This window comes from Bufo bufo, chromosome 3 (genome assembly GCF_905171765.1).
Source record: "Bufo bufo chromosome 3, aBufBuf1.1, whole genome shotgun sequence".
NCBI classification, from domain to species: domain Eukaryota; kingdom Metazoa; phylum Chordata; class Amphibia; order Anura; family Bufonidae; genus Bufo; species Bufo bufo.
This window is the reverse complement of record NC_053391.1, coordinates 99,464,067-99,487,962: the sequence shown is the minus strand read 5'-3', so window position 1 is coordinate 99,487,962 and position 23,896 is coordinate 99,464,067. Positions and strand designations below refer to the sequence as shown.

The 23,896-nt window shown below is 43.0% G+C and overlaps 1 protein-coding gene across 1 annotated transcript in view; it reads left to right on the top strand.

Annotated features, from left to right (window-relative positions):
- The window catches only part of LOC120993636 (stromal cell-derived factor 2-like), a 42,500-nt gene extending 18,842 nt beyond the window's left edge, over positions 1 to 23,658 (top strand). The window contains exon 2 of the mRNA XM_040422113.1: positions 23,097 to 23,658. Within this exon, the coding sequence (XP_040278047.1) occupies positions 23,097 to 23,384 (288 nt within the window). The 3' untranslated portion in view covers positions 23,385 to 23,658. The remainder of the gene's footprint in view (positions 1 to 23,096) is intronic.
- The last annotated feature ends 238 nt before the right edge of the window (positions 23,659 to 23,896 follow it).

Genomic DNA, 23,896 nt, shown 5'->3' with positions numbered 1-23,896 from the left:
GCGCTCATCAACATTTATTTTTATTTGCGGCCCCTTGAAATAGAGCGTTGTGACAATGCGGCCCTCAGACCAAAAAAGGTTGTGTGCACCCCTGGTCTATGGGATAATGATTTAAAGTGGTACTACAGCTAAAGTTTTACAAAAACTAAGGAATGCTTTAAATGGTTACCGTACCTTCAGCAAACTGTATAAATCATTTCTATGGGTGAATATAAGAAACTTTGTAATATATATTATCAGAGAGGGAAAAAAATGACAGAGCTGAACCCGGACAACCACTTTTTTTTATTTTTATAATTGTCTTTTTATTGAAGGAAGTACCGTATTTTTCGCTTTATAAGACGCACTTTCCCCCCCCCCCAAAAGTGGGGGGGAAATGACAGTGCGTCTTATAAAACGATGGTTGACTTTTTTTACAGGGCTGACACGGATGTATCGCGGGCCGCTATTCTGCACAGTGTTGCCGGCGATACAGTCACAGTGCGGGGAGGGAGGAGGGGCTGGAGGCAACTCACAGCGGGCCCGGTGCAGTCACTGTAGTACACCGGGCCCCGCGCACAGAAGTCTCTTAGTATGTAAAATCTTTCATTAATGCTTTATACCATAAATCGCTCTCCTTTTGATAAACTTTACTAGCCTAATCGCCTGCATCAGTACTCACTATGAATGTAGCGTGCGGTCCGGCCGGCGTGTGACTGACGTCACGCTCCTCCCACTTCATTAATGAAGCAGGAGCAGGATGAAGTCATGCGCCGGAGGGACCGCACGCTACATTCATAGTGAGTACTGATGCAGGCGATTAGGCTAGTAAAGTTTATCAAAAGGAGAGCGATTTATGGTATAAAGCATTAATGAAAGATTTTACATACTAAGAGACTTCTGTGCACGGGGCCCGGTGTACTACAGTGACTGCACCGGGCCCCGCTGTGAGTTGCCTCCAGCCCCTCCTCCCTCCCCGCACTGTGACTGATGTATCGCCGGCCACACTGTGCAGCATAGCGGCCCGCGATACATCCGTGTCAGCTAGTTTATCAAAAGGAGAGCGATTAATTCAGGATTAAAGAAATATTTTACATACAAACAATAAAGTACTGTAATGCTGTGAAACATAGGGCCATGAGGGGGACCAGCATAAGATGCTATATGTGTGTCACCCACACATATAGCATCTTATGCTGGCCCCCCTCATGGTCCTATGTTTCACAGCACACATCCGCCATAACAGTGCATCATCCATAGATCCCCCCCATAACAGTGCATCATCCACAGATTCCCCCCATAACAGTGCATCATCCATAGATCCCCCCCATAACAGTGCATCATCCATAGATCCCCCCCATAACAGTGCGTCATCCACAGAGCCCCATAACAGTGTCATCCCCAGACCATTAGTTCAAAATCCACCAAAAGCACACCTTTTGGTTCAAAATATTTTTTTTCTTATTTTCCTCCTCAAAAACCTAGGTGCGTCTTATAATCAGGTGCGTCTTATAAAGCGAAAAATACGGTATATAAGAAACATAAACATTTCTTTGTGAAATCTGTTAACATCCAAGTGACCAGCATATATGAAAGATTTGACATTGCAAATAATTTTCAAAAATGCATACCAAGCAGTTCCATTTCTGCCAACACATATTGGTATAAACCACAATCAATAGAAAGGTAGATTTGAGCAGGCTAGTTTACAACCAAAGAGGCTGAACCCAATAGTAATATAACTGGACAAGAACAGTCCTCGAATATGTTTATGTAATATATAACAATTGAGTTACAATGGTCAAAAGACAAGACACAAGAGGGTAGAGAGGGGGGGGAGGAATGCTACACAATGATCTCTGTGAATGTGTCCCACGGCTGCCATACTTTATGAAATTTGTCTGTAGTGTTATTGAAAAGCGCGGTTAGGTGTTCCATTCGTCTAACATCCATAACACTGGAGATTAGGTCAGGCCGAGTCGGTATGTCCTGTCTTTTCCAGTATTTAGCTATAAGGCGTCTAGTTGCCGACAATATACGAAGCACTAAGTAGAGTACATGTTTCTTTAGTACCGTTGGAGGCATGTTCAGTAAAAACATATAAGTGTCGAGTGAGAATTTTACATTAGTTAGTTGCAGAATAAGGTGTTGGGTTTTGTTAGGAGTTATACATGTTAACATGTTTACTGCCACCTGTAGGCTATATAGATATGACAGTTTATAACTTTTGTTATATTGTTTGTGTCTGAAGAAGGTTTGTTGAATTACCTCACATCACCTCAGGAAACATGGTGTCAGAAGTGGAGAGGGCTTTGGTGTTGTAGAAACCACTAAAGTCCTAATATCAGAACAAAAGATCAACAAGAATAGTTTCTCTGGTAATTTATTAATAAGAGACACACCGTGTTACAGAAAATGGCTGCAAACAACTTCCCTGTGCCGTCTCCCATGGACTGTAAAGGGGACCTGGCAGTTAACTGGACATATTTCAAATCCCAGTGGGAAGATTATGAGGTGGCAACTGAACTTGATAAGAAAGACTCCAAGGTAAGGATAGCGACACTGCGCTCAGTGATGGGGAGAGACGGTCTGTGTATTTATCAGCACCTCTCACTCTCTGATGCCGACAAGCAGGACATAGAGAAAACTCTGGATGCATTACAGAGCCATTTTATGCCTTCACGTAACATCATTTATGAGAGGTACATATTCAATACCACAAACCAAGGCCCATTGGAAACTATAGATCAGTATGTGACTAGACTGAGGCAGCTAGCCGCTACATGTGAGTTTGGAGTATTACATGATGAACTTATCAGAGACAGAATAGTTCTGGGATCAAAAGACATTAATGCTAGAAAGCGAATGCTCAGAGTACCAGACCTGAACCTACAGAGAGCCATTGATATGTGTAGAAGCCATGAACTTACAGAAATGCAAATACAAGCAATGCATAAAAGCAAAAGTGAAACTGAAGCTGTACATTATACTGCTAAAACCTATAAAAAGCCCATGAAAGAAAGCAAAGTAAAAACAATCAGATGTAGATACTGTGGAAACAACCACCCCTGGGGGAGAGACCACTGTCCTGCATATGGAGAAACCTGTAGTAAATGCAAAAAGCAAAAGCATTTTTCTAGAGTATGCAGGCAGAAAGCACATGCCAGAATACATATGGCTGCACAGATCAAGAGCAGCAGCTCAGAAGAATCAGTATTCACTATTATTCATAAAATAGGAGCAGTAAGCAGTCCAGGGTCACAGTGGTTTGTACCACTAGAACTCAGCATTGACAGAGAAGCAGGGGAAAGGTTACACTGTCAGTTAGACTGTGGGGCCACCTGCAACCTTATGACATACAAAGACTATTGCAAAATTGTTAAAGAAGGAAAGCCAACATTACAGAAGAGTAATTTCAAATTAAAATGGTACAATGATACCTATATGATACCTACGGGCCAATGTAATCTAAATTGTACATATAAAGATAAAACATACAGTAGGTGAACCCGATTTTGTGTCAATCTCGCTCTCTTTCTCGGCGAGATTGAGCACCTACGAGCCCCATCGCGGGAGCCAGCGCCGAGCTGGCTTGCCGCGATGGAGACAGAGCCGTCATAGAAGCGACGGGAGATCCGACTTGGATTCCCGCCAATTCTACACGTGTGCGGCGTTTGTTATGAATCCTGAGGGGGAAGTCCCCGCCGGATTTTAAATAAAAATCCGGCATGGGTCCCCCGATCAGGAGCATACCGGGCCCTTAGGTCTGTTATGGGTTGTAAGGAGAGCCCCCCCTACGCCGAAAAAAACGGCGTAGGGTGTCCCCCTACAATCCATACCAGACCCGTATCCAAAGCACGCTACCCGGCCAGCCAGGAAGGGAGTGGGGACGAGCGAGCGCCCCCCCCCCCCTCCTGAGCCGTACCAGGCTGCATGCCCTCAACATGGGGGGGTTGGGTGCTCTGGGGCAGGGGGCGCACTGCGGCCCCCCCACCTCAGAGCACCCTGTCCCCATGTTGATGAGGACAGGGCCCCTTCCCGACAACCCTGGCCGTTGGTTGTCGGGGTATGCGGGCGGGAGGCTTATCGGAATCTGGGAGCCCCCTTTAATAAGGGGGCCCCCAGATACCGGCCCCCCACCCTAAGTGAATGAGTATGGGGTACATCGTACCCCTACCCATTCACCTGCAAGAAAAGTGGTAAAAACACAAATAAACCACACAGTGTATTAAAATATTTTATTTTTCTGCTCCGGAGGCCGCCCCCTGTCTTCTTTATTAGCTCTTTTACCAGGGGGGGCTCTTCTTCTTCCGCTATCCCGATGGGTCTTCTCCGCTATCCGGGGGGTCTTCTCAACTCTCCGGGGTTCTCCTTCTGTCTTCGCCGCTCTCCGTTGTTGACTCGGCGCACCCCGGTTCTTCGTCTCGCGAGATCTCGGATTTTAAATAAAAATTTAGCGAGACGAAGCACCGGGGTGCGCCGAGTCAACAACGGAGAGCGGCGAAGACAGAAGGAGAACCCCGGTTCTTCGTCTCGCTAAATTTTTATTTAAAATCCGAGATCTCGCGAGACGAAGAACCGGGGTGCGCCGAGTCAACAACGGAGAGCGGCGAAGACAGAAGGAGAACCCCGGTTCTTCGTCTCGCTAAATTTTTATTTAAAATCTGAGATCTCGCGAGACGAAGAACCGGGGTGCGCCGAGTCAACAACGGAGAGCGGCGAAGACAGAAGGAGAACCCCGGAGAGTTGAGAAGACCCCCCGGATAGCGGAGAAGACCCGTCGGGATAGCGGAAGAAGAAGAGCCCCCCCTGGTAAAAGAGCTAATAAAGAACACAGGGGGCGGCCTCCGGAGCAGAAAAATAAAATATTTTAATACACTGTGTGGTTTATTTGTGTTTTTACCACTTTTCTTGCAGGTGAATGGGTAGGGGTACGATGTACCCCATACTCATTCACTTAGGGTGGGGGGCCGGTATCTGGGGGCCCCCTTATTAAAGGGGGCTCCCAGATTCCGATAAGCCTCCCGCCCGCATACCCCGACAACCAACGGCCAGGGTTGTCGGGAAGGGGCCCTGTCCTCATCAACATGGGGACAGGGTGCTCTGAGGTGGGGGGGCCGCATTGCGCCCCCTGCCCCAGAGCACCCAACCCCCCATGTTGAGGGCATGCAGCCTGGTACGGCTCAGGAGGGGGGGGGCGCTCGCTCGTCCCCACTCCCTTCCTGGCTGGCCGGGTAGCGTGCTTTGGATACGGGTCTGGTATGGATTGTAGGGGGACCCCCTACGCCGTTTTTTTCGGCGTAGGGGGGGCTCTCCTTACAACCCATAACAGACCTAAGGGCCCGGTATGCTCCTGAGGTGGGGACCCATGCCGGATTTTTATTTAAAATCCGGCGGGGACTTCCCCCTCAGGATTCATAACAAACGCCGCACACGTGTAGAATTGGCGGGAATCCAAGTCGGATCTCCCGTCGCTTCTATGACGCGCTTGCTGGGATGTGCTGTCACTATTCCAGTGAGTGCGAGATCTCGGCACCATGTCGCCGAGTATCAGCGCGATGCTGTCGTGCTAAAAGCACAATATCACAAACACCTACTGTATACACTGCAATTCCAAGTTGTCCAAGGTAAACACAAACCACTTCTCTCAGCAGAAACATGTCAGAAAATGGGCCTCCTTACACTGAATGTAGAACATAATGTATTAATACATGATGACCAGCTAACAACTACAACCTAACCCTTTTCTTATGAAATGATCACAACTGAATATAGAGACATTTTCAAAGGACTAGGGTGTCTACCTGGAGAGTATCACCTAGAAATAGATGAAGCAATACCTCCTGTTCAACACCAACCACGTAGAGTGCCGGCTCCACTTAAAGCAGACTTAAAGGCGAATATAGAGAGATTAGAGACACTGGGAGTGATAAAAAAGGTCATAGAACCTACGACATGGATAAGTAGTATGGTTGCTGTTAAGAAACCAGGCAATCTGCGAATATGCATCGATCCCAAAGACTTAAATAAAGCACTAAAACGCTCACATTATCCAATGCCCACTATAGAGGAAATCCTGCCAAGTTTAACAAATGCAAAAGTATTTTCTGTCTTAGATGCTAAGGATGGCTTCTGGCAAGTAAAACTGGACACTAAAAGCAGTTATCTCACTACATTCTGGACTCCCTTTGAGCGTTACCGATGGCCACGCATGCCTTTTGGGATTGCTACTGCACCAGAAGAATATCAACGTAGACAACATGAAGCAGTAGAAGACCTGCCCGGAGTGGAAGTTATTGCAGATGATATATTGGTGTATGGCTGTGGTGACACTACAGAGGAGGCCACAAAGGATCATGACAAGAATTTGATTGGACTCTTAGAGAGAGCACGAAAGCTGAACCTAAAATTCAATAAAAAGAAGCTGAGATTGAGGCTATCTTCGGTACCATACATGGGACATTTACTCACAGCAGAAGGCCTGCGTCCTGATCTCGAAAAAGTCAGAGCAATTTTAGAGGTACCAAAGCCTGACAATGTACAAGCAGTTCAGAGACTGCTAGGGTTTGTAAACTACCTTTCAAAATTCTTACCACATCTTTCGGATGTATGTGAACCACTACGCAGACTGACAGACAAAGACAGCTTGTGGGCCTGGCAATCCAGCCATGATGAAGCCCTCAAGCAAATAAAAGATATTGTTACTAAACATCCAGTTTTGAGATACTACAATGTCAATGAAGAAGTAACAGTCCAATGTGATGCCAGTGAAAAAGGTCTTGGAGCAACACTTTTGCAAGGAGGTCAGCCAGTGACGTTTGCATCACGTACACTGTCTTCAACAGAACAAAGATATGCCCAGATTGAAAAGGAATATCTTGCCATTGTATATGCATGCCAGAAGTTTAATCAGTACTTACATGGAAAAAATATTATTAACATTGTGACTGATCATAAGCCACTAGAGAGCATTTTTTTTAAAAACCTCTCCTACTAGCACCAAAACGTCTACAGCGCATGATGCTACAGTTGCAAAAATACAACCTTAATGTGGTTTATAAAAAAGGATCAGAAATGTATATTGCAGACTTCTTATCAAGAGCAGCATTACCTCACAAAACAATGGACAAGGACACCCCAGATTATGAGATTTTCTTGATGCAATCAGAGGATGCCTTTTCTAAGGAACTGGAAGAGATAAACTTTGCAGAATATCTAAGAGTGTCTGATTTGCGCCTACAACAAATTCAGAAGTTCAAAATGAAGTCTTGCAAGCATTAAAAACTACTGTTCTTACAGGATGGCCAGACCAGAAAGAAAAAATACTGATTTGTATCAGGGACTACTGGGGCTTTAGAGATGAGATAAGCATACAAAATGGAATTCTGTATAAAGGACACAGAGTCATCATACCAAAAAACATGCGCCCAGAAATGATAGCGAGGACTCATTCTAGCCACTTAGGAATAGAAGCATGCCTTCGCAAGGCCAAGGATGTCATCTTTTGGCCACACATGGGCCCAGAGATTATAGAGGCAATAAAGAACTGTAATACTTGCAATGAGTATATGCGTAAACAAACAAAAGAACCTCTGATGACTCACAAATTGCCCACTCTACCCTGGAGCAAACTAGGCATGGACTTATTTTCCTTAACAGGACAAGATTACTTAATAATTGTTGATTATTATTCAGATTTCTGGGAAATTGATTTAGTTTCTGATACCACCTCTAAAACAATTATAGATTGTTGCAAAGCACATTTTAGCAGACATGGAATCCCTGATTCTGTAATTACAGATAACGGACCACAGTTTGTCAGCTCAGAGTTTGCACGATTTTGTAGAGAGTGGGAATTTGAACATCTTACATCATCCCCATATCACAGTCAGTCCAACGGTAAAGCTGAAGCTACTGTAAAAATAGCAAAAACACTCATAAAGAAAGCTAAACGAGATGACAAGGATATCTGGAAAGCGGTTCTTGACTGGAGAAATACCCCATCAGAAGGCACCAGCAGTAGTCCTGTACAACGGCTAATGTCAAGAAGGACCAGGACTTTACTTCCGACTGCTCAGAAACTGCTGTTTCCAAAGGTTATAAAAGGAGTGGTCGAGAACCTAACTGAAAGACGCAAAAAAGCAAAGGCATATTATGATAAAGGAGCCAAGGAACTTCCCGAACTAAGCATTGGTCAGCCAGTGCGAATACAACCATCGCCGTCGTCAACAGATGAAATTTGGCGACAAGGTATTTGTTTGGAGAAAGTTGCTCCACGATCTTATAAAGTGGAAGTAAATGGACAGTTGTACAGAAGGAATAGGAAGTTTCTGAGGACTGCAGATGACAAATCTGACATTGAAATAAGTGAAGTGATTACACCAGGTACATCTCCAGATGAGACAACTCCCAAAGAAACAGGGATGGATGATCATATGCAACAATGTGAAGCTCCTGCCACACCAAGACGTACTAGAACTAGGGTTATTAGAACACCAACAAGATATAAGGATTTTGTATGCAAGATACATTATAAAAAACATTGTCACCTTTGGAATGTATTGTGGTATCCAATCATCTTATGTTATCTATTACTTGATTTCACAAGAAAGGGAGGATGTTAGGAGTTATACATGTTAACATGTTTACTGCCACCTGTAGGCTATATAGATATGACAGTTTATAACCTTTGTTATATTGTTTGTGTCTGAATAAAGTTTGTTGAATTACCTCACATCGCCTCAGGAAACAGGTTTCCCTCCATAGTGGGAATATAGCATGACAGTCCCAGAAAATGTGAAACAAAGACCCTGGACCAGAGCCGCACCTCCAACATGTATTAGAAACAGTAGGATTCAAGTGTTTAAGCAACTGGGGTGTTTGATACCAAAACATCAAAAGCTTATATGAATTCTCTCTATAAGTCACACATGTGGATGTCATTGCCGCTCTACGCCATATAAGCTTCCAGTCACTCTGTGGTATTTCCCTCTCCAAATATCTCTCCCATTTAGACATATATGCATGGCGTATAATCCGTGGGGATTCCGGAGTTGAGAGAAGAACATACATGTCTGATATGAGACCTTTGGTGGAGGTCGAGAGTTTACATAATCACTCAAACATTGTCGGAGTAGATACCTTCGTGTCTTTAAAGGGTTTCTGTCACCCCGCAAAACTCTTTTTTTTTTTTTTGGATAGTTAGATTCCTCATAGTGCGATATAGGAGAATATAATGCTCTTACTTACTTTCATGCAGCCGATTCTTTATAAAACGAACTTTTATAATATGTAAATGAGGGCTCTACCAGCAAGTAGGGCGTCTACTTGCTGGTAGCTGCTGCAGAAATCCGCCCCCTCGCCGTGTTGATTGACAGGGCCAGCCGTGATCTCCTCCTCCGGCCGGCCCTGTCAGTAATTCAAAAATCGCGCGCCTCGCGTCATTCGGCGCAGGCGCTCTGAGATGAGGAGGCTCGTATCCTCAGCACTCCCTCATTGCGCCTGCGCCGATGACATCACCGAAAGAGAAGACGTCATCGGCGCAGGCGCACTGAGGGAGTGCTGAGGATACGAGCCTCCTCATCTCAGAGCGCCTGCGCCGAATGACGCGAGGCGTGCGATTTTTGAATTACTGACAGGGCCGGCCGGAGGAGGAGATCACGGCTGGCCCTGTCAATCAACACGGCGAGGGGGCGGATTTCTGCAGCAGCTACCAGCAAGTAGACGCCCTACTTGCTGGTAGAGCCCTCATTTACATATTATAAAAGTTCGTTTTATAAAGAATCGGCCGCATGAAAGTAAGTAAGAGCATTATATTCTCCTATATCGCACTATGAGGAATCTAACTATCCAAAAAAAAAAAAAAGAGTTTTGCGGGGTGACAGAAACCCTTTAAATAAGGTTCTAAGCAGGTGTTGAATTTGTATATGCTGCCATCTAGAGGATTCACGTAGATCGTATTTTTCCCTAAGCGACTCAAATGGTATAATCTCAAGGGTCCTATACTCCACTATATCAGCAAATCTAAAAAATTTAAATCGAGTGTATATATACTGGCATCAATAATACAGTTTTATCGATAGAATATCGATTATAAAAAATTCTAATTTTTTTTTGAACAATAGTTTTTATTAACATTTTCAAAAATAGGTTACAAATGAATGGATTCAATCACATGTACAAAGTTGTAGTAGTGGAACAAATTAAGGCACTTGTGACAACTACTAATGAAGTAGAAAATTACACTTCATAAAACAGATAAAATATTACTAAAATTATAAAAGGTCAGAACAGGTACATAAATACTAGAAGTTATACTAGTATACAGGTAACAGATTAGAGAGCAAGGAAGATCACAATCTAATAGATGCATTAGGAGGAATGTTGCATTTATTGTCAGTTAGCCAAACGTCCCAATTTTTTAGAAAGACAGTCTTAGAGTTCCTAGCCGATGCCCAGAGGCCCTCATATAAGCAATTATTATCAAGTGTTCTAAAAATTCTATTAATATTAGGAAGGTTACCAGATTTCCAGCAAGCAGCAATTTTCAAACGAGTAACAAATATTAAGTGACTGGTAATGGCTCTGTAATGATAAGGAAGGTCTATAAGGCCTATCGAAAATAAAGCCATCTTAGGAGAGGGGACTATAGCATAACATGCTAGAGTTGATATGAACTCAAAGACTGTGTTCCACAAACACCTTACTGTTGGACAATCCCACCACATGTGAAGATATGATCCACAAACGTGACCACACCTCCAACATGCAGGGGAAACTTCTGGAAAGATTTTATTCAAATAAACAGGGGTTCTATACCATCTATACAGTATTTTTCTTGCTCCTTCTAAGTGGTCAGAGCATTTAGAGAGTTTAGAAACAGAGGTAAAAACTTCGTTCCACTCTGAGTCTGAGAGAACTGTGCCCAACTCAGCATTCCACATGTCCAAAATGTGCTGTAAGGGATTTGTATTTGATTCCTTCAATAGTTGATATCCTTTAGTGATACCTTTATCTAATCTATGTGACATGTGAATCCACTCTGTCAAAGAATGATTATTTGAAATAAAGTGAAAATTTCTTGGGGATTGTAGCAAATGCCTTATTCTTAGGTACTTATAAAAATCTGCATTAGGGATGTTGAACTCTTTGTGTAGGTAAGCAAAGTCAACAAAAACATCATTTTTCTTTAATTGACCCATATCAGTAATACCCAAGGAAATCCAATTATCAATCCGAAGGTCTGGTATAGCTAATTCACAAATTTTCAGAGGTAAAGAAAATACTGAAGTGGTAACTAACTTTTCTATTCTAGCAATGGAGTACCAAATGTTGTGTATTGCATTCAGGGTTGAAAGTGGAGTAGTATTCTTGGAACCAAAGGCTGCTGTAACAGAGAGACGTAGGCTTAGATCGTAGGAACCCATTATATTTTTTTCAAGTAAAACCCATTTTTTTGAAATGTCATTTTTGATCAGGTATCTCATTTGATCAAGTATGGAGGATGTATAGTAATGTTTAATAGAGGGGACATTAAGACCTCCTGTTTTGAGCGATTTATTAAGGATAAGTCCTTTCACTCTAGGTTTAACTTTCCCCCAGATGTGTTTGTTGATTAAGGCCTGAAGTTTTGTGATATATCCTTTGGGAATAGTAATTGGAATATTACGAAACATATAAATAATTTTGGGTAGAATCACCATTTTAATTGCAGCTATTCTTCCTAACCATGAGAGCGAGTCCATTCTTAGGTTGTTCAAGGAGTCGTTAATTTTATTGTATAGTGGCCAAAAATTTACTTTAAATAATTTGCTAGTAGGGAAGGCGAGTTGAATGCCTAGATATGTCAGTGATTCCTCAGCCCAGGGGTATTTATACAAGTTGGATATTGAGCGCTTGGTAGAACGAGATAGCCCCAGATCAAGAATTTGGGACTTGTTGATATTAACTTTATAGAAGGAAGCTTTGCCAAAATTGGATATAATATTATTAATTGCGCTTAAAGCAGTAGTTGGATTTGATGTCAATATTAGTACATCATCTGCAAAGAGTCCAATGCGGTGATCTGTGTTACCCACTGTTATCCCATTAATAAGAGGGGAGGATCTGATGTGTTCCGCAAAGGGTTCCATTGCCAGGGCAAATATTAAAGGTGACAAAGGACAACCTTGTCTGGTTCCATTCTTGATATTGAATGGAGCAGATAAAAAACTAGATGAGTATATAGAGGCGCTTGGGTTAGAATATAGCGACATTACTGCGGATAAGAAGAAATCCCCAAATCCAAACTTTTCCAAAGTAGCCTGAATGTATTTCCAATGTATCCTATCGAACGCCTTCTCCGCATCCAAGGAGAGGAGCAAAGAAGGCGTTCGGGTGGTATATGCCACATCTAGTAGGTCTATGAATCTCCTAGTACCATCTGATGATTGTCTGTTGGGAACAAAACCAATTTGATCATTGGCTATAAGGGAAGGCAGAATGCTAGATAATCTCTTTGCTAAGATTTTTGCAAATATCTTTACATCAGAGTTTAATAGTGATATAGGTCTGAAGTTAGCCGGTTTATCTGCAGATTTACCAGGTTTTGGGAGCGTAATTATCAGTGCATTTAACATGTCTTTGGGGATTGAGTTTTGCTCTGCTATCAAATTGAAGGATCTATTCAGAAAAGGATTTAACATGTGGGAGAAATTTTTATAATATTCATTTGTAAGTCCGTCTGGGCCAGGAGACTTATTATTTTTGAGGGACTGAATTGCTTCAAATATTTCTAGGTGTGTGATTCTAGAGTTAAGGGATTGGTTTTGGGATGAGGTTATGGACGGAAGAGAAATGCCATTAAGAAAGTCATTAATATATTCAGAAGTTGGTTGAACTATGTCAGTTGTTTTTTCCAGATTGTATAGATTTTCATAGTATTTTGCGAATTCTTCTGCTATGTGTTTGGGATTATACAACTTTTGGTTCTGGTTGTCATATAAAAAGGGAATTCTTGATTTGACTTCTCTTTTTTTAATTCTATTAGCTAAAATTTTTGATGCTTTGTTACCTTGAGAGTAATGGTCTGATTTTAGTTTTCGGAGGTGAAATTCATGTTTTTCATGAAGGAGAAGGTATAAATGATGTCTGGCTGTTTTTAGTTTGCTAATGACTTTTGGATCTAGAGAGGTCTTAGAGGAATCCTCCAAGATTTTGATATCAGCTAATAATTTATCTAGAATTTCCCTTCTCTTTTTCTTTTGAATAGCTGCATGTTTTAGCAGTACACCTCTTATAAATGCCTTGTGCGCACTCCATAGTGTAATATCTGATACCAAATTATTGTCATTTGTTTTAAAATATTCTTTTAATGAGTTTTCTACGTCTGTGCGTACAGAGGCATTTTGGAGTAAAGAATTGTTGAGTCTCTACGGGGAATATATTCTATTGCTGTACGTGTCATCTAGTGTAAGGGAAATAAATGCATGATCAGACCACGTTATATTAGATATTGTTACCTCTAGCACTTTTTGAAGAAGCCATTTATCTGAGACAAAGAGGTTGATTCTAGAATAAGTGTTGTGTGGATGTGAAAAGAAGGTAAAATCTTTTTCATTGGCGTGATGGACTCTCCAGATATCTAGAAGTCCCTCCTGAAATAGAAAATCTCTAAGTTGCGAATTTTTGGGAGATGGGATAGGGGAAGGGAGCCTATCAATTGAGGAGTCGGGGCACATGTTGAAGTCGCCACAGATCAATAAAGATCCTTGTTTCGAATCCTGAGCTAATTTGATGGTGCGTTTGATAAAATTTATCTGATCAGCATTAGGAGCATAAAGATTAACTATTGTGTATCTAGTATTGTTTATGTCACATATAATGATAATATATCTACCCTCTTCATCTATTATTGTGTTATGACAATGGAAAGCAACAGAATTCTTAAAACCCATAATCACACCTTTTCTTTTTTTTGAAGCTGGAGAAAAAAAAGTATGCGGAAAGGAGGGATGAGAAAATCTGTAGGAGTCTTCCTCATTAAGATGAGACTCTTGGATACAGATGATATCAGCTCTCTGTTTCCTCACCTCATTCCAACATGCTGAACGCTTAAAGGGACTATTGAGACCCTTAACATTTGCAGAGAATATTTTTATGCCTTTACTGGTCATCTTGAAGTTTAAGACAGCATGCTAGAGTTCCTGATCTGAATTGATTAACTAGTAGTATGTGAATAACAAAATAAAGTACCCAAATGTTACCGTATTTCAATTGTGGGGATCGTAGAATTGTACCTTTAGGTTCAGTTATTTGAGGAGGTAGATGTAGACCCTTTTTATGTAACCTTGTAAAACAATAAGTTAAAACATAAAGAATAAAATAAGTAATAAATAACAATAACATAACAATGGTCTAACAGTGACCACAGGTTGTGATGTATCTCACTTAGTATGGGAGACGTTAGATAAACAGTGGATTAGAGAATGTGAACACAGAGATGGAATATGTGTTCTGAGAGGTAGAGCAACGGGTGTGGAGCCCCGCAAAAATAGTATAACATGGAAGTATACTTAATGTAATATAGATACTGTCCAGAATAGGTATCACGGAGGATTTCTTCCTACTTTGGTCCATTCTGGAGTTAGGTTCAGGTGACTTCTATCCGAAGAAGGCCTGTAAGAAGGAGAGTTCATTGCTTTGTCTTTGTCTTTGTCTTTGGCGCCCTCTGGTGGCACAGTGATGTTCCATTTGGCAAAAGCTTCTGACGCTTCCTGAGGAGAAACTAGAACAGTTGATGAGTTTTGATATCTTACAATCAGCTTAACAGGGAAGCCCCATTTGTAAGGAATATTGTTATCCCTTAGTGCTTTAGTGTATATTTGAAATTCACGTCTTCTGCTCAGCGTCGCTGGTGAGAGGTCAGTGAACAGGAGGACATTACAAAATCTTTCAGGAATATCCGACCTCTTTTTTTGGGCTTCTCTCATCAGGGAATCCTTTAGATGATAGAAATGAATTCTAGCTAGTACGTCTCTTGGAATAGAGGCTGGTAAAGCTTTGGGTTTAGGAACCCGGTGTACCCGGTCTATGATTAACTCTGACCCTGGGGTATCTGGCAAATATGACACTATAAGGTCCGCAATAAAATCTTGCAGCTGAGAGTCCAGAACGCTTTCAGGGATGCTTCTGAATCTAATGTTGTTTCTTCTGGAGCGATCCTCCAGATCAGCAATTTTAAGTTTCATGGTGGCTATGTCATCTTCAACCGCATTATGATTATCTACTAGCGAGTTAAGTGCTGTGACAAATTCCTCCATTTTTTCTTCCAAATGTGCTGTTCTTTCTCCTATAGCGACTATATCTGCATGAATAATAGAGATTGTCTCTTTAAAATCGCCATGTATAGATCTTTTTAGATCTGCCAGCATGTCCTGCATTGTGGTAACTGTTAACCCAGGGTCTATGCCTGGTGAAGCAGGGTAAGTATCAAGGGGAGGACTGTATGACTGTTGCTCACTCACCCTTTTTTGTTTTTTAGGTTCCTGTGGTGGTGGAGAACCGGACCCTGCTGAGGAGGGAGATCCAGAAGATCGCTGGACGGGTGTCGCTACTGAGGACGGGCAGGGCTCTCCCTCTGTGTGGCGGGAACCGGCGCCATCTTGTGAAGACCCAGGAGCTGGGTGAAAAAACGCCGTCATCTTCTGAGGCTGCGATCCCTTCTTCCTTCCCCTGGTCTTCATCGGCAGGACTGCTGTATCAAGGTTTGTCCTGGGGTAGGTAAGTATGAAATATATTTGTTATATTTAAGCTGCTATGTGCCGTTATCGAGGCTCCACAGCCGGAGCTTCAGCACTATGCGACCTCTCCTCTCGGCATCCGGCCACGCCCCCAATATTCTATCGATAAAACTGTATTATTGATGCCAGTATATACACTCGATTTATTTTATTGTGTTTGAATAAATAAGTTTGGTTCCACATCTCTCTTGGTGTTTTGAGTGCCGGTCCAATTTCCATTCACTATTTACTTTAACCACTTGCCGCTAAGCTAACGCCGAAAGGCGTCATCTCTGCGGCTCCCCCAGGCTACGCTAACGCCGATTGGCGTCATCTCACGTGAGCCGAGATTTCCTGTGAACGCGTGCACACAGGCGCGCGCTCACAGGAACGGAAGGTAAGAGAGTGGATCTCCAGCCTGCCAGCGGCGATCGTTCGCTGGCAGGCTGGAGATGTGATTTTTTTTAACCCCTAACAGGTATATTAGACGCTGTTTTGATAACAGCGTCTAATATACCTGCTACCTGGTCCTCTGGTGGTCCCCTTTGTTTGGATCGACCACCAGAGGACACAGGTAGCTCAGTAATATGTTGCACCAAGCACCACTACACTACACCCCCCCCCCTGTCACTTATTAACCCCTTATTCACCCTTGATCACCCCTGATCACCCCATATAGACTCCCTGATCACCCCCCTGTCATTGATTACCCCCCTGTCATTGATCACCCCCCTGTAAAGCTCCATTCAGATGTCCGCATGATTTTTACGGATCCACTGATAGATGGATCGGATCCGCAAAACGCATACGGACGTCTGAATGGAGCCTTACAGGGGCGTGATCAATGACTGTGGTGATCACCCCATATAGAATCCCTGATCACCCCCCTGTCATTGATTACCCCCCTGTCATTGATCACCCCCCTGTAAATCTCCATTCAGATGTCCGCATGATTTTTACGGATCCACTGATAGATGGATCGGATCCGCAAAACGCATACGGACGTCTGAATGGAGCCTTACAGGGGCGTGATCAATGACTGTGGTGATCACCCCATATAGACTCCCTGATCACCCCCCTGTCATTGATTACCCCCCTGTCATTGATCACCCCCCTGTAAAGCTCCATTCAGATGTCCGCATGATTTTTACGGATCCACTGATAGATGGATCGGATCCGCAAAACGCATACGGACGTCTGAATGGAGCCTTACAGGGGCGTGATCAATGACTGTGGTGATCACCCCATATAGACTCCCTGATCACCCCCCTGTCATTGATTACCCCCCTGTCATTGATCACCCCCCTGTAATGCTCCATTCAGATGTCCGCATGATTTTTACGGATCCACTGATAGATGGATCGGATCCGCAAAACGCATACGGACGTCTGAATGGAGCCTTACAGGGGCGTGATCAATGACTGTGGTGATCACCCCATATAGACTCCCTGATCACCCCCCTGTCATTGATCACCCCCCTGTCAGTGATCACCCCCCTGTCATTGATCACCCCCCTGTCATTGATCACCCCCCTGTAAGGCTCCATTCAGACGTCCGCATGATTTTTACGGATCCACTGATACATGGATCGGATCCGCAAAACGCATACGGACAACTGAATGGAGCCTTACAGGGGGGTGATCAATGACTGTGGTGATAACCCCATATAGACTCCCTGATCACCCCCCTGTCATTGATCACCCCCCTGTCATTGATCACCCCCCTGTAAGGCTCCATTCAGACATTTTTTTGGCCCAAGTTAGCGGAAATTAATTTTTTTTTTCTTACAAAGTCTCATATTCCACTAACTTGTGTCAAAAAAGAAAATCTCACATGAACTCACCATACCCCTCACGGAATCCAAATGCGTAAAAATTTTTAGACATTTATATTACAGACTTCTTCTCACGCTTTAGGGCCCCTAGAATGCCAGGGCAGTATAAATACCCCACATGTGACCCCATTTCGGAAAGAAGACACCCCAAGGTATTCCGTGAGGGGCATATTGAGTCCATGAAAGAATGAAATTTTTGTCCCAAGTTAGCGGAAAGGGAGACTTTGTGAGAAAAAAAATATATATCAATTTCTGCTAACTTGTGCAAAAAAAAAAAAATTTCTATGGACTCGCCATGCCCCTCATTGAATACCTTGGGGTGTCTTCTTTCCAAAATGGGGTCACATGTGGGGTATTTATACTGCCCTGGCATTCTAGGGGTCCTAAAGCATGAGAAGAAGTCTGGGATCCAAATATCTAAAAATGCCCTCATAAAATGAATGTGGGCCCCTTTGCGCATCTAGGCTGCAAAAAAGTGTCACACATGTGGTATCGCCGTACTCAGGAGAAGTTGGGCAATGTGTTTTGGGGTGTCATTTTACATATACCCATGCTGGGTGAGATAAATATCTTGGTCAAATGCCAACTTTGTATAAAAAAATGGGAAAAGTTGTCTTTTGCCGAGATATTTCTCTCACCCAGCATGAGTATATGTAAAAAGACACCCCAAAACACATTGCCCAACTTCTCCTGAATACGGCAATACCACATGTGTGACACTTTTTTGCAGCCTAGGTGGGCAAAGGGGCCCACATTCCAAAGAGCACCTTTAGGATTTCACAGGTCATTTACCTACTTACCACACATTAGGGCCCCTGGAAAATGCCAGGGCAGTATAACTACCCCACAAGTGACCCCATTTTGGAAAGAAGACACCCCAAGGTATTCCATGAGGGGCATGGCGAGTTCCTAGACTTTTATATTTTTTGTCACAAGTTAGCGGAAAATGATGATTTTTTTATTTTTATTTTTTTCCCTTACAAAGTCTCATATTCCACTAACTTGTGACAAAAAATAAAAAACTTCCATGAACTCACTATGCCCATCAGCGAATACCTTGGGGTGTCTTCTTTCCAAAATGGGGTCACTTGTGGGGTAGTTATACTGCCCTGGCATTCTAGGGGCCCAAATGTGTGGTAAGGAGTTTGAAATCAAATTCTGTAAAAAATGACCAGTGAAATCCGAAAGGTGCTCTTTGGAATATGGGCCCCTTTGCCCACCTAGGCTGCAAAAAAGTGTCACACATGTGGTAACTCCGTATTCAGGAGAAGTTGGGGAATGTGTTTTGGGGTGTCATTTTACATATACCCATGCTGGGTGAGAGAAATATCTTGGCAAAAGACAACTTTTCCCATTTTTTTATACAAAGTTGGCATTTGACCAAGATATTTATCTCACCCAGCATGGGTATATGTAAAATGACACCCCAGAACACATTCCCCAACTTCTCCTGAATACGGAGATACCACATGTGTGACACTTTTTTGCAGCCTAGGTGGGCAAAGGGGCCCAAATTCCAAAGAGCACCTTTCGGATTTCACCGGCCATTTATTACAGAATTTGATTTCAAACTCCTTACCACACATTTGGGCCCCTAGAATGCCAGGGCAGTATAACTACCCCACAAGTGACCCCATTTTGGAAAGAAGACACCCCAAGGTATTCGCTGATGGGCATAGTGAGTTCATGGAAGTTTTTATTTTTTGTCACAAGTTAGTGGAATATGAGACTTTGTAAGAAAAAAAAAAAAAAATCATCATTTTCCGCTAACTTGTGACAAAAAATAAAAAGTTCTATGAACTCACTATGCCCATCAGCGAATACCTTAGGGTGTCTACTTTCCGAAATGGGGTCATTTGTGGGGTGTTTATACTGTCTGGACATTGTAGAACCTCAGGAAACATGACAGGTGCTCAGAAAGTCAGAGCTGCTTCAAAAAGCGGAAATTCACATTTTTGTACCATAGTTTGTAAACGCTATAACTTTTACCCAAACCATTTTTTTTTACCCAAACATTTTTTTTTATCAAAGACATGTAGAACAATAAATTTAGAGCAAAATTTATATATGGATGTCGTTTTGTTTGCAAAATTTTACAACTGAAAGTGAAAAATGTCATTTTTTTGCTAAAAAATCGTTAAATTTTGATTAATAACAAAAAAAGTAAAAATGTCAGCAGCAATGAAATACCACCAAATGAAAGCTCTATTAGTGAGAAGAAAAGGAGGTAAAATTCATTTGGGTAGTAAGTTGCATGACCGAGCAATAAACCGCTAAAGTTGTGGAGTGCCGATTTGTAAAAAAGGGCCTGGTCTTTAGGGGGGTATAAACCTGTGGTCCTTAAGTGGTTAATAAGAGCAAGGGGTGACTCTTTTTGTCCAGAGCACCTAGCGTGATTGTTCATAGTGAGCCATCTGTTCATTTTCTCCAAATCTAAATAGTTTGTTAGAAAACCATGGCTTAAAAAAGGTGTGCTGTAACCCTAATGGGAATAAGGGATTAAATAAAAACGAGGTCATGGAAGATTTATCGGATACCAATGGGAATTTCTGTTTGCAACTTTTCCAGATATTATATGTTAGGGACATAGGACCCAACAAGTGGGCCATACAGTTGGCCGGTAATGGTGACCACAGGAGGGCATTAGGGTGAGTAGGGGCCAACCATAGCTTCTCAATTTCCATCCATCTAGAGAATGCTAGGAGGGAAGACCATGCGGGGATACGACGTAGATGTGTCGCCCAGTAGTATGTAGTTACATCAGGGAGTCCAAGACCACCTTGCGACTTGAGGGCGGTAAGAGTGCTGCAAGAAATTCTGTGTCTTTTGCCATGCCAGACAAACCTGAGGATGGAAGACTGCAAGGCTCTCAAATCCTTCTTAGGTATGGGAACTGGAATAGTTTCCATCACATATAATAATTTGGGCAATATGGTCATTTTGACCGCTGCAATGCGCCCTAGTAGAGAAATCGGCAGGGGCATCAACTTAGTCATGAGCGAATTAAGTTCCCGAAAAATGGGTAAAAAATTATGGGCATAGAGAGTATTATATGTTTTTGTTAATTTCACTCCCAAATATTTAAGGGTAGTATCATTCCACTTGAAATGGAAACTGCTTTGCAGAGTACTCAATATATCTGGTGGAATATTAATAGATAAAGCCTCTGTTTTAGATGTATTAATCTTATAGCCAGATAGTCTGCCATATTCCCTTAACGTCTGGAATAGGTTTGGTAACGAGGTATGTAGGTTTGTCAAGGCAATGTCACGGCCATGGCCATGGCCATGACCGTGACTCCTTAACCGCATGCGGTTGCCTGCGGTTTGTTTTTGGTTGTTCAACCACAGGTGAGGGCTGCTTGTGTGTGGCCTCACTTGTGGTTGCCGCGGGCAACAAGTGTTTGCAGATTGTTGCAGATAGCAGCCTGAGCTGGTGCTAGGCAGCTTGCGGCATCTTCATGCGGTTACACCTAGCTACCGCTTTGTTAGGTGTGTGTGTATGTATGTATGGTGTGCACTGTTTATGTTACGTGTGCACTGAGACCTTTCCCTTCACTGTGGCTGCTCGCAGCAACGTTTTGTATAGTGTGTACATGTGGTGGCAGTGTCCCGGCCTTCGGGCTGACTCCCAGGACATGGTAGCCACCCATGTCGTTGCTTGCGGCAACAGCCACAGTGTGACTTTCGTTTTGACACTTCCCCTTTAAGTTGGTGTTTTCCCTTTCCTGTGGTGCTGGAAGGGTTAACTCCCTTCCCAGTGTGTGTGATGTCACTGGGTGTGTCTGACTGTTGGGTGTGGCCTCTTAGGCCTATATAGCCTTGGTGTTTGGCATGGCTCAGTAGGTTGCTCCAGACATGCTTAGCTGGAGCAGCCTCCTGTGTTTACCAACTGCCAGTGAGAGCCACCCTTGTGGTTCACAAAATATAATGTCACATTTAGGTTATGTTCATCTTTATGTGTGATGTCTATGTGATGTCTGTTGGGATTTTCCTTATGTTGTTTAGTGCAGCTTATGGATCTGGATTCCTGTTTGCACAGGGATCCAGTCAGCAAGGCTGTGGCAGGTAGGTCGAACTCGGATAGTTCACCTGCCATATCCGTAAGACTGTTTGTGTTCCCCTTTTCCCTGCAGCTTGGCCAGTGAGACCCCTGTTCCTCCGTGTCCAGTAGGAACAGGCCATCTTACCTTGACTCCTAGCCCAGGGACCGGTCGGAGGGTGAGTTAGGGATCCGAGGTTCCTGCGCATTGGTCCTCCTACCATCAAGGTCGGCCCATGCAGGTAGGAGACAGGGTCAGCGTTAGGGACGCTTCAGGAGGTGACCTGCTCCCTAATCCTGTTGTCCTGGCCGAGCAGCCACAACATCATCATCTGACATCGCACGGCTGAGGATTTTCCCCATCCTCAGCCGTGACAGGCAAGAAGTATATCGTCAGCGAAGAGTGATAATTTAAAGGTCACCTTATTGACCTCTACTCCTTGAATATCAGGGTGGGCCCGTATTAATGCTGCTAAAGGCTCTATGCAGAGTACGAAGAGTAGGGGGGATAGCAGGCAACCCTGTCGAGTTCCGTTCCGAATAGTTATCATGTTGGACTGGGCATGTGTCGTTTTTACAAAGGCCGTTGGGCGGGTATAAAGAGCACAAATGGCATTCATAAAAGGCCCCCCTATACCAAAACACCGCAATGTAAAAAACAAAAAAGGCCAGCTTAGGCGGTCAAAGGCCTTTTCTGCATCCAGGCCCAATATTAACGCCTGCTGTTTCCGTCTGTTAATGATGTCTATCAAATCTATAGCCCTTCTCGTGTTATCGCCCCCTTGGTGATTTAATACAAAGCCGACTTGATCTTTATGGATCAAGCTCGGGAGCAGGCTAGCAAGCCTGTTCGCCAGAAGTTTCGCAAATATCTTTAAGTCTGAATTAAGGAGGGCTATAGGACGATAGTTGGAGCAATCCATATGATCCTTCTCAGGTTTTGGAATAAGGGTGATGAAGGATTGAAGCATTGTCTCTGGTATAGGAGAGCCCTCCAGGAAAGAATTAAATATCTTGACCATGTACGGAGGGAGGGTGTCTACGTATGTCTTGTAGTAAAGGTATGGCAGACCATCAGGACCAGGTGACTTGCGATTAGGGAGGTTCTTTATCACTTCTAATATTTCTTCAGCTGTGGACAACCACTTTAATGTGGTCATAAAAAAATAAAAATAAATCAGCTATAAATGTTATCGAGCAGAAAAAGAAACACACTCACCTCTTCCTGGATATCAATCACCGACACTTTGGTGGTCCTTTTGTTTTCAAGCACCCAGCACGTGACCACAGCAGTTATTCTATTCACTTCTACGGGACTGTTGATGGTGTGGTGGTCATACATGCAAACCACTGCTCCATTCTCATGGGGCACTTTTGGACCTCCGTTCAGGGACCAGACACTTGTGGATAAGGGGATATGTATTGTCAGTGGGAAAACTCCTTTATTGTAATCCCTGACCTATTTCTCCCTTGTTTATTGGCAGGAGGTCAGTGCATTTGGAGACGATGGAGAAGGAGATATCTTAGATGACTGGACTGTACTCTGCAATGGGGAATTCTGGCAGCGCAATGAAGAAGTGAGGTTCAAGCACGCGTCTACAAACGTACTGCTGTCTGTCACAGGAGAACAATATGGGCGTCCTATAAATGGACAGAGAGAAGTGCATGGCATGACCTACGCAGGTCCACATAACTACTGGAAAGTGATGGAAGGTATCTTCATGAAACCTAGTGAACCTCCACGGACTGACTTCACTCACTCCGAGTTATGATAGGACTCAGACTGGTCTAGGTCTTTCAGTCTTCTTAACCATACAGTGTTGACTTCCCTGAGGATTTCTCCAGGGTCCCACAAAGTACACTTTGAAGAGCAATTAACAGTGAAATATGGGGCACAGTTTGGATGTTGCACCCTTGTGTCATTTATTATTATTATTATTATTGTTATTTCATATTTTATGTTATGGCAGCAAAGGGCCGGACTGATCCGTGAGCATGACTGCAGTTGAAAAAAATATCATTCTGTATTATCGTCTCTGCAGCAAATGTTTTTTAAAATTATATTTAAAAAAATTCAATTGTGGTTCTCAATTTTATTTATTTTTTGTCCTTATCCCATGTTTTGTTTTGTTTTTGTCACTTTTATATTATCCTTATCATACGTTTATCTAGCTTGATAAAACTGCAGATATTCTGTTATACTTACATTGTAATGTATGTATATGCTTGTAAAGAGGTTGTCCCATCTGACCATTTGTGGTATGGCGACAAGATATGCCATAAA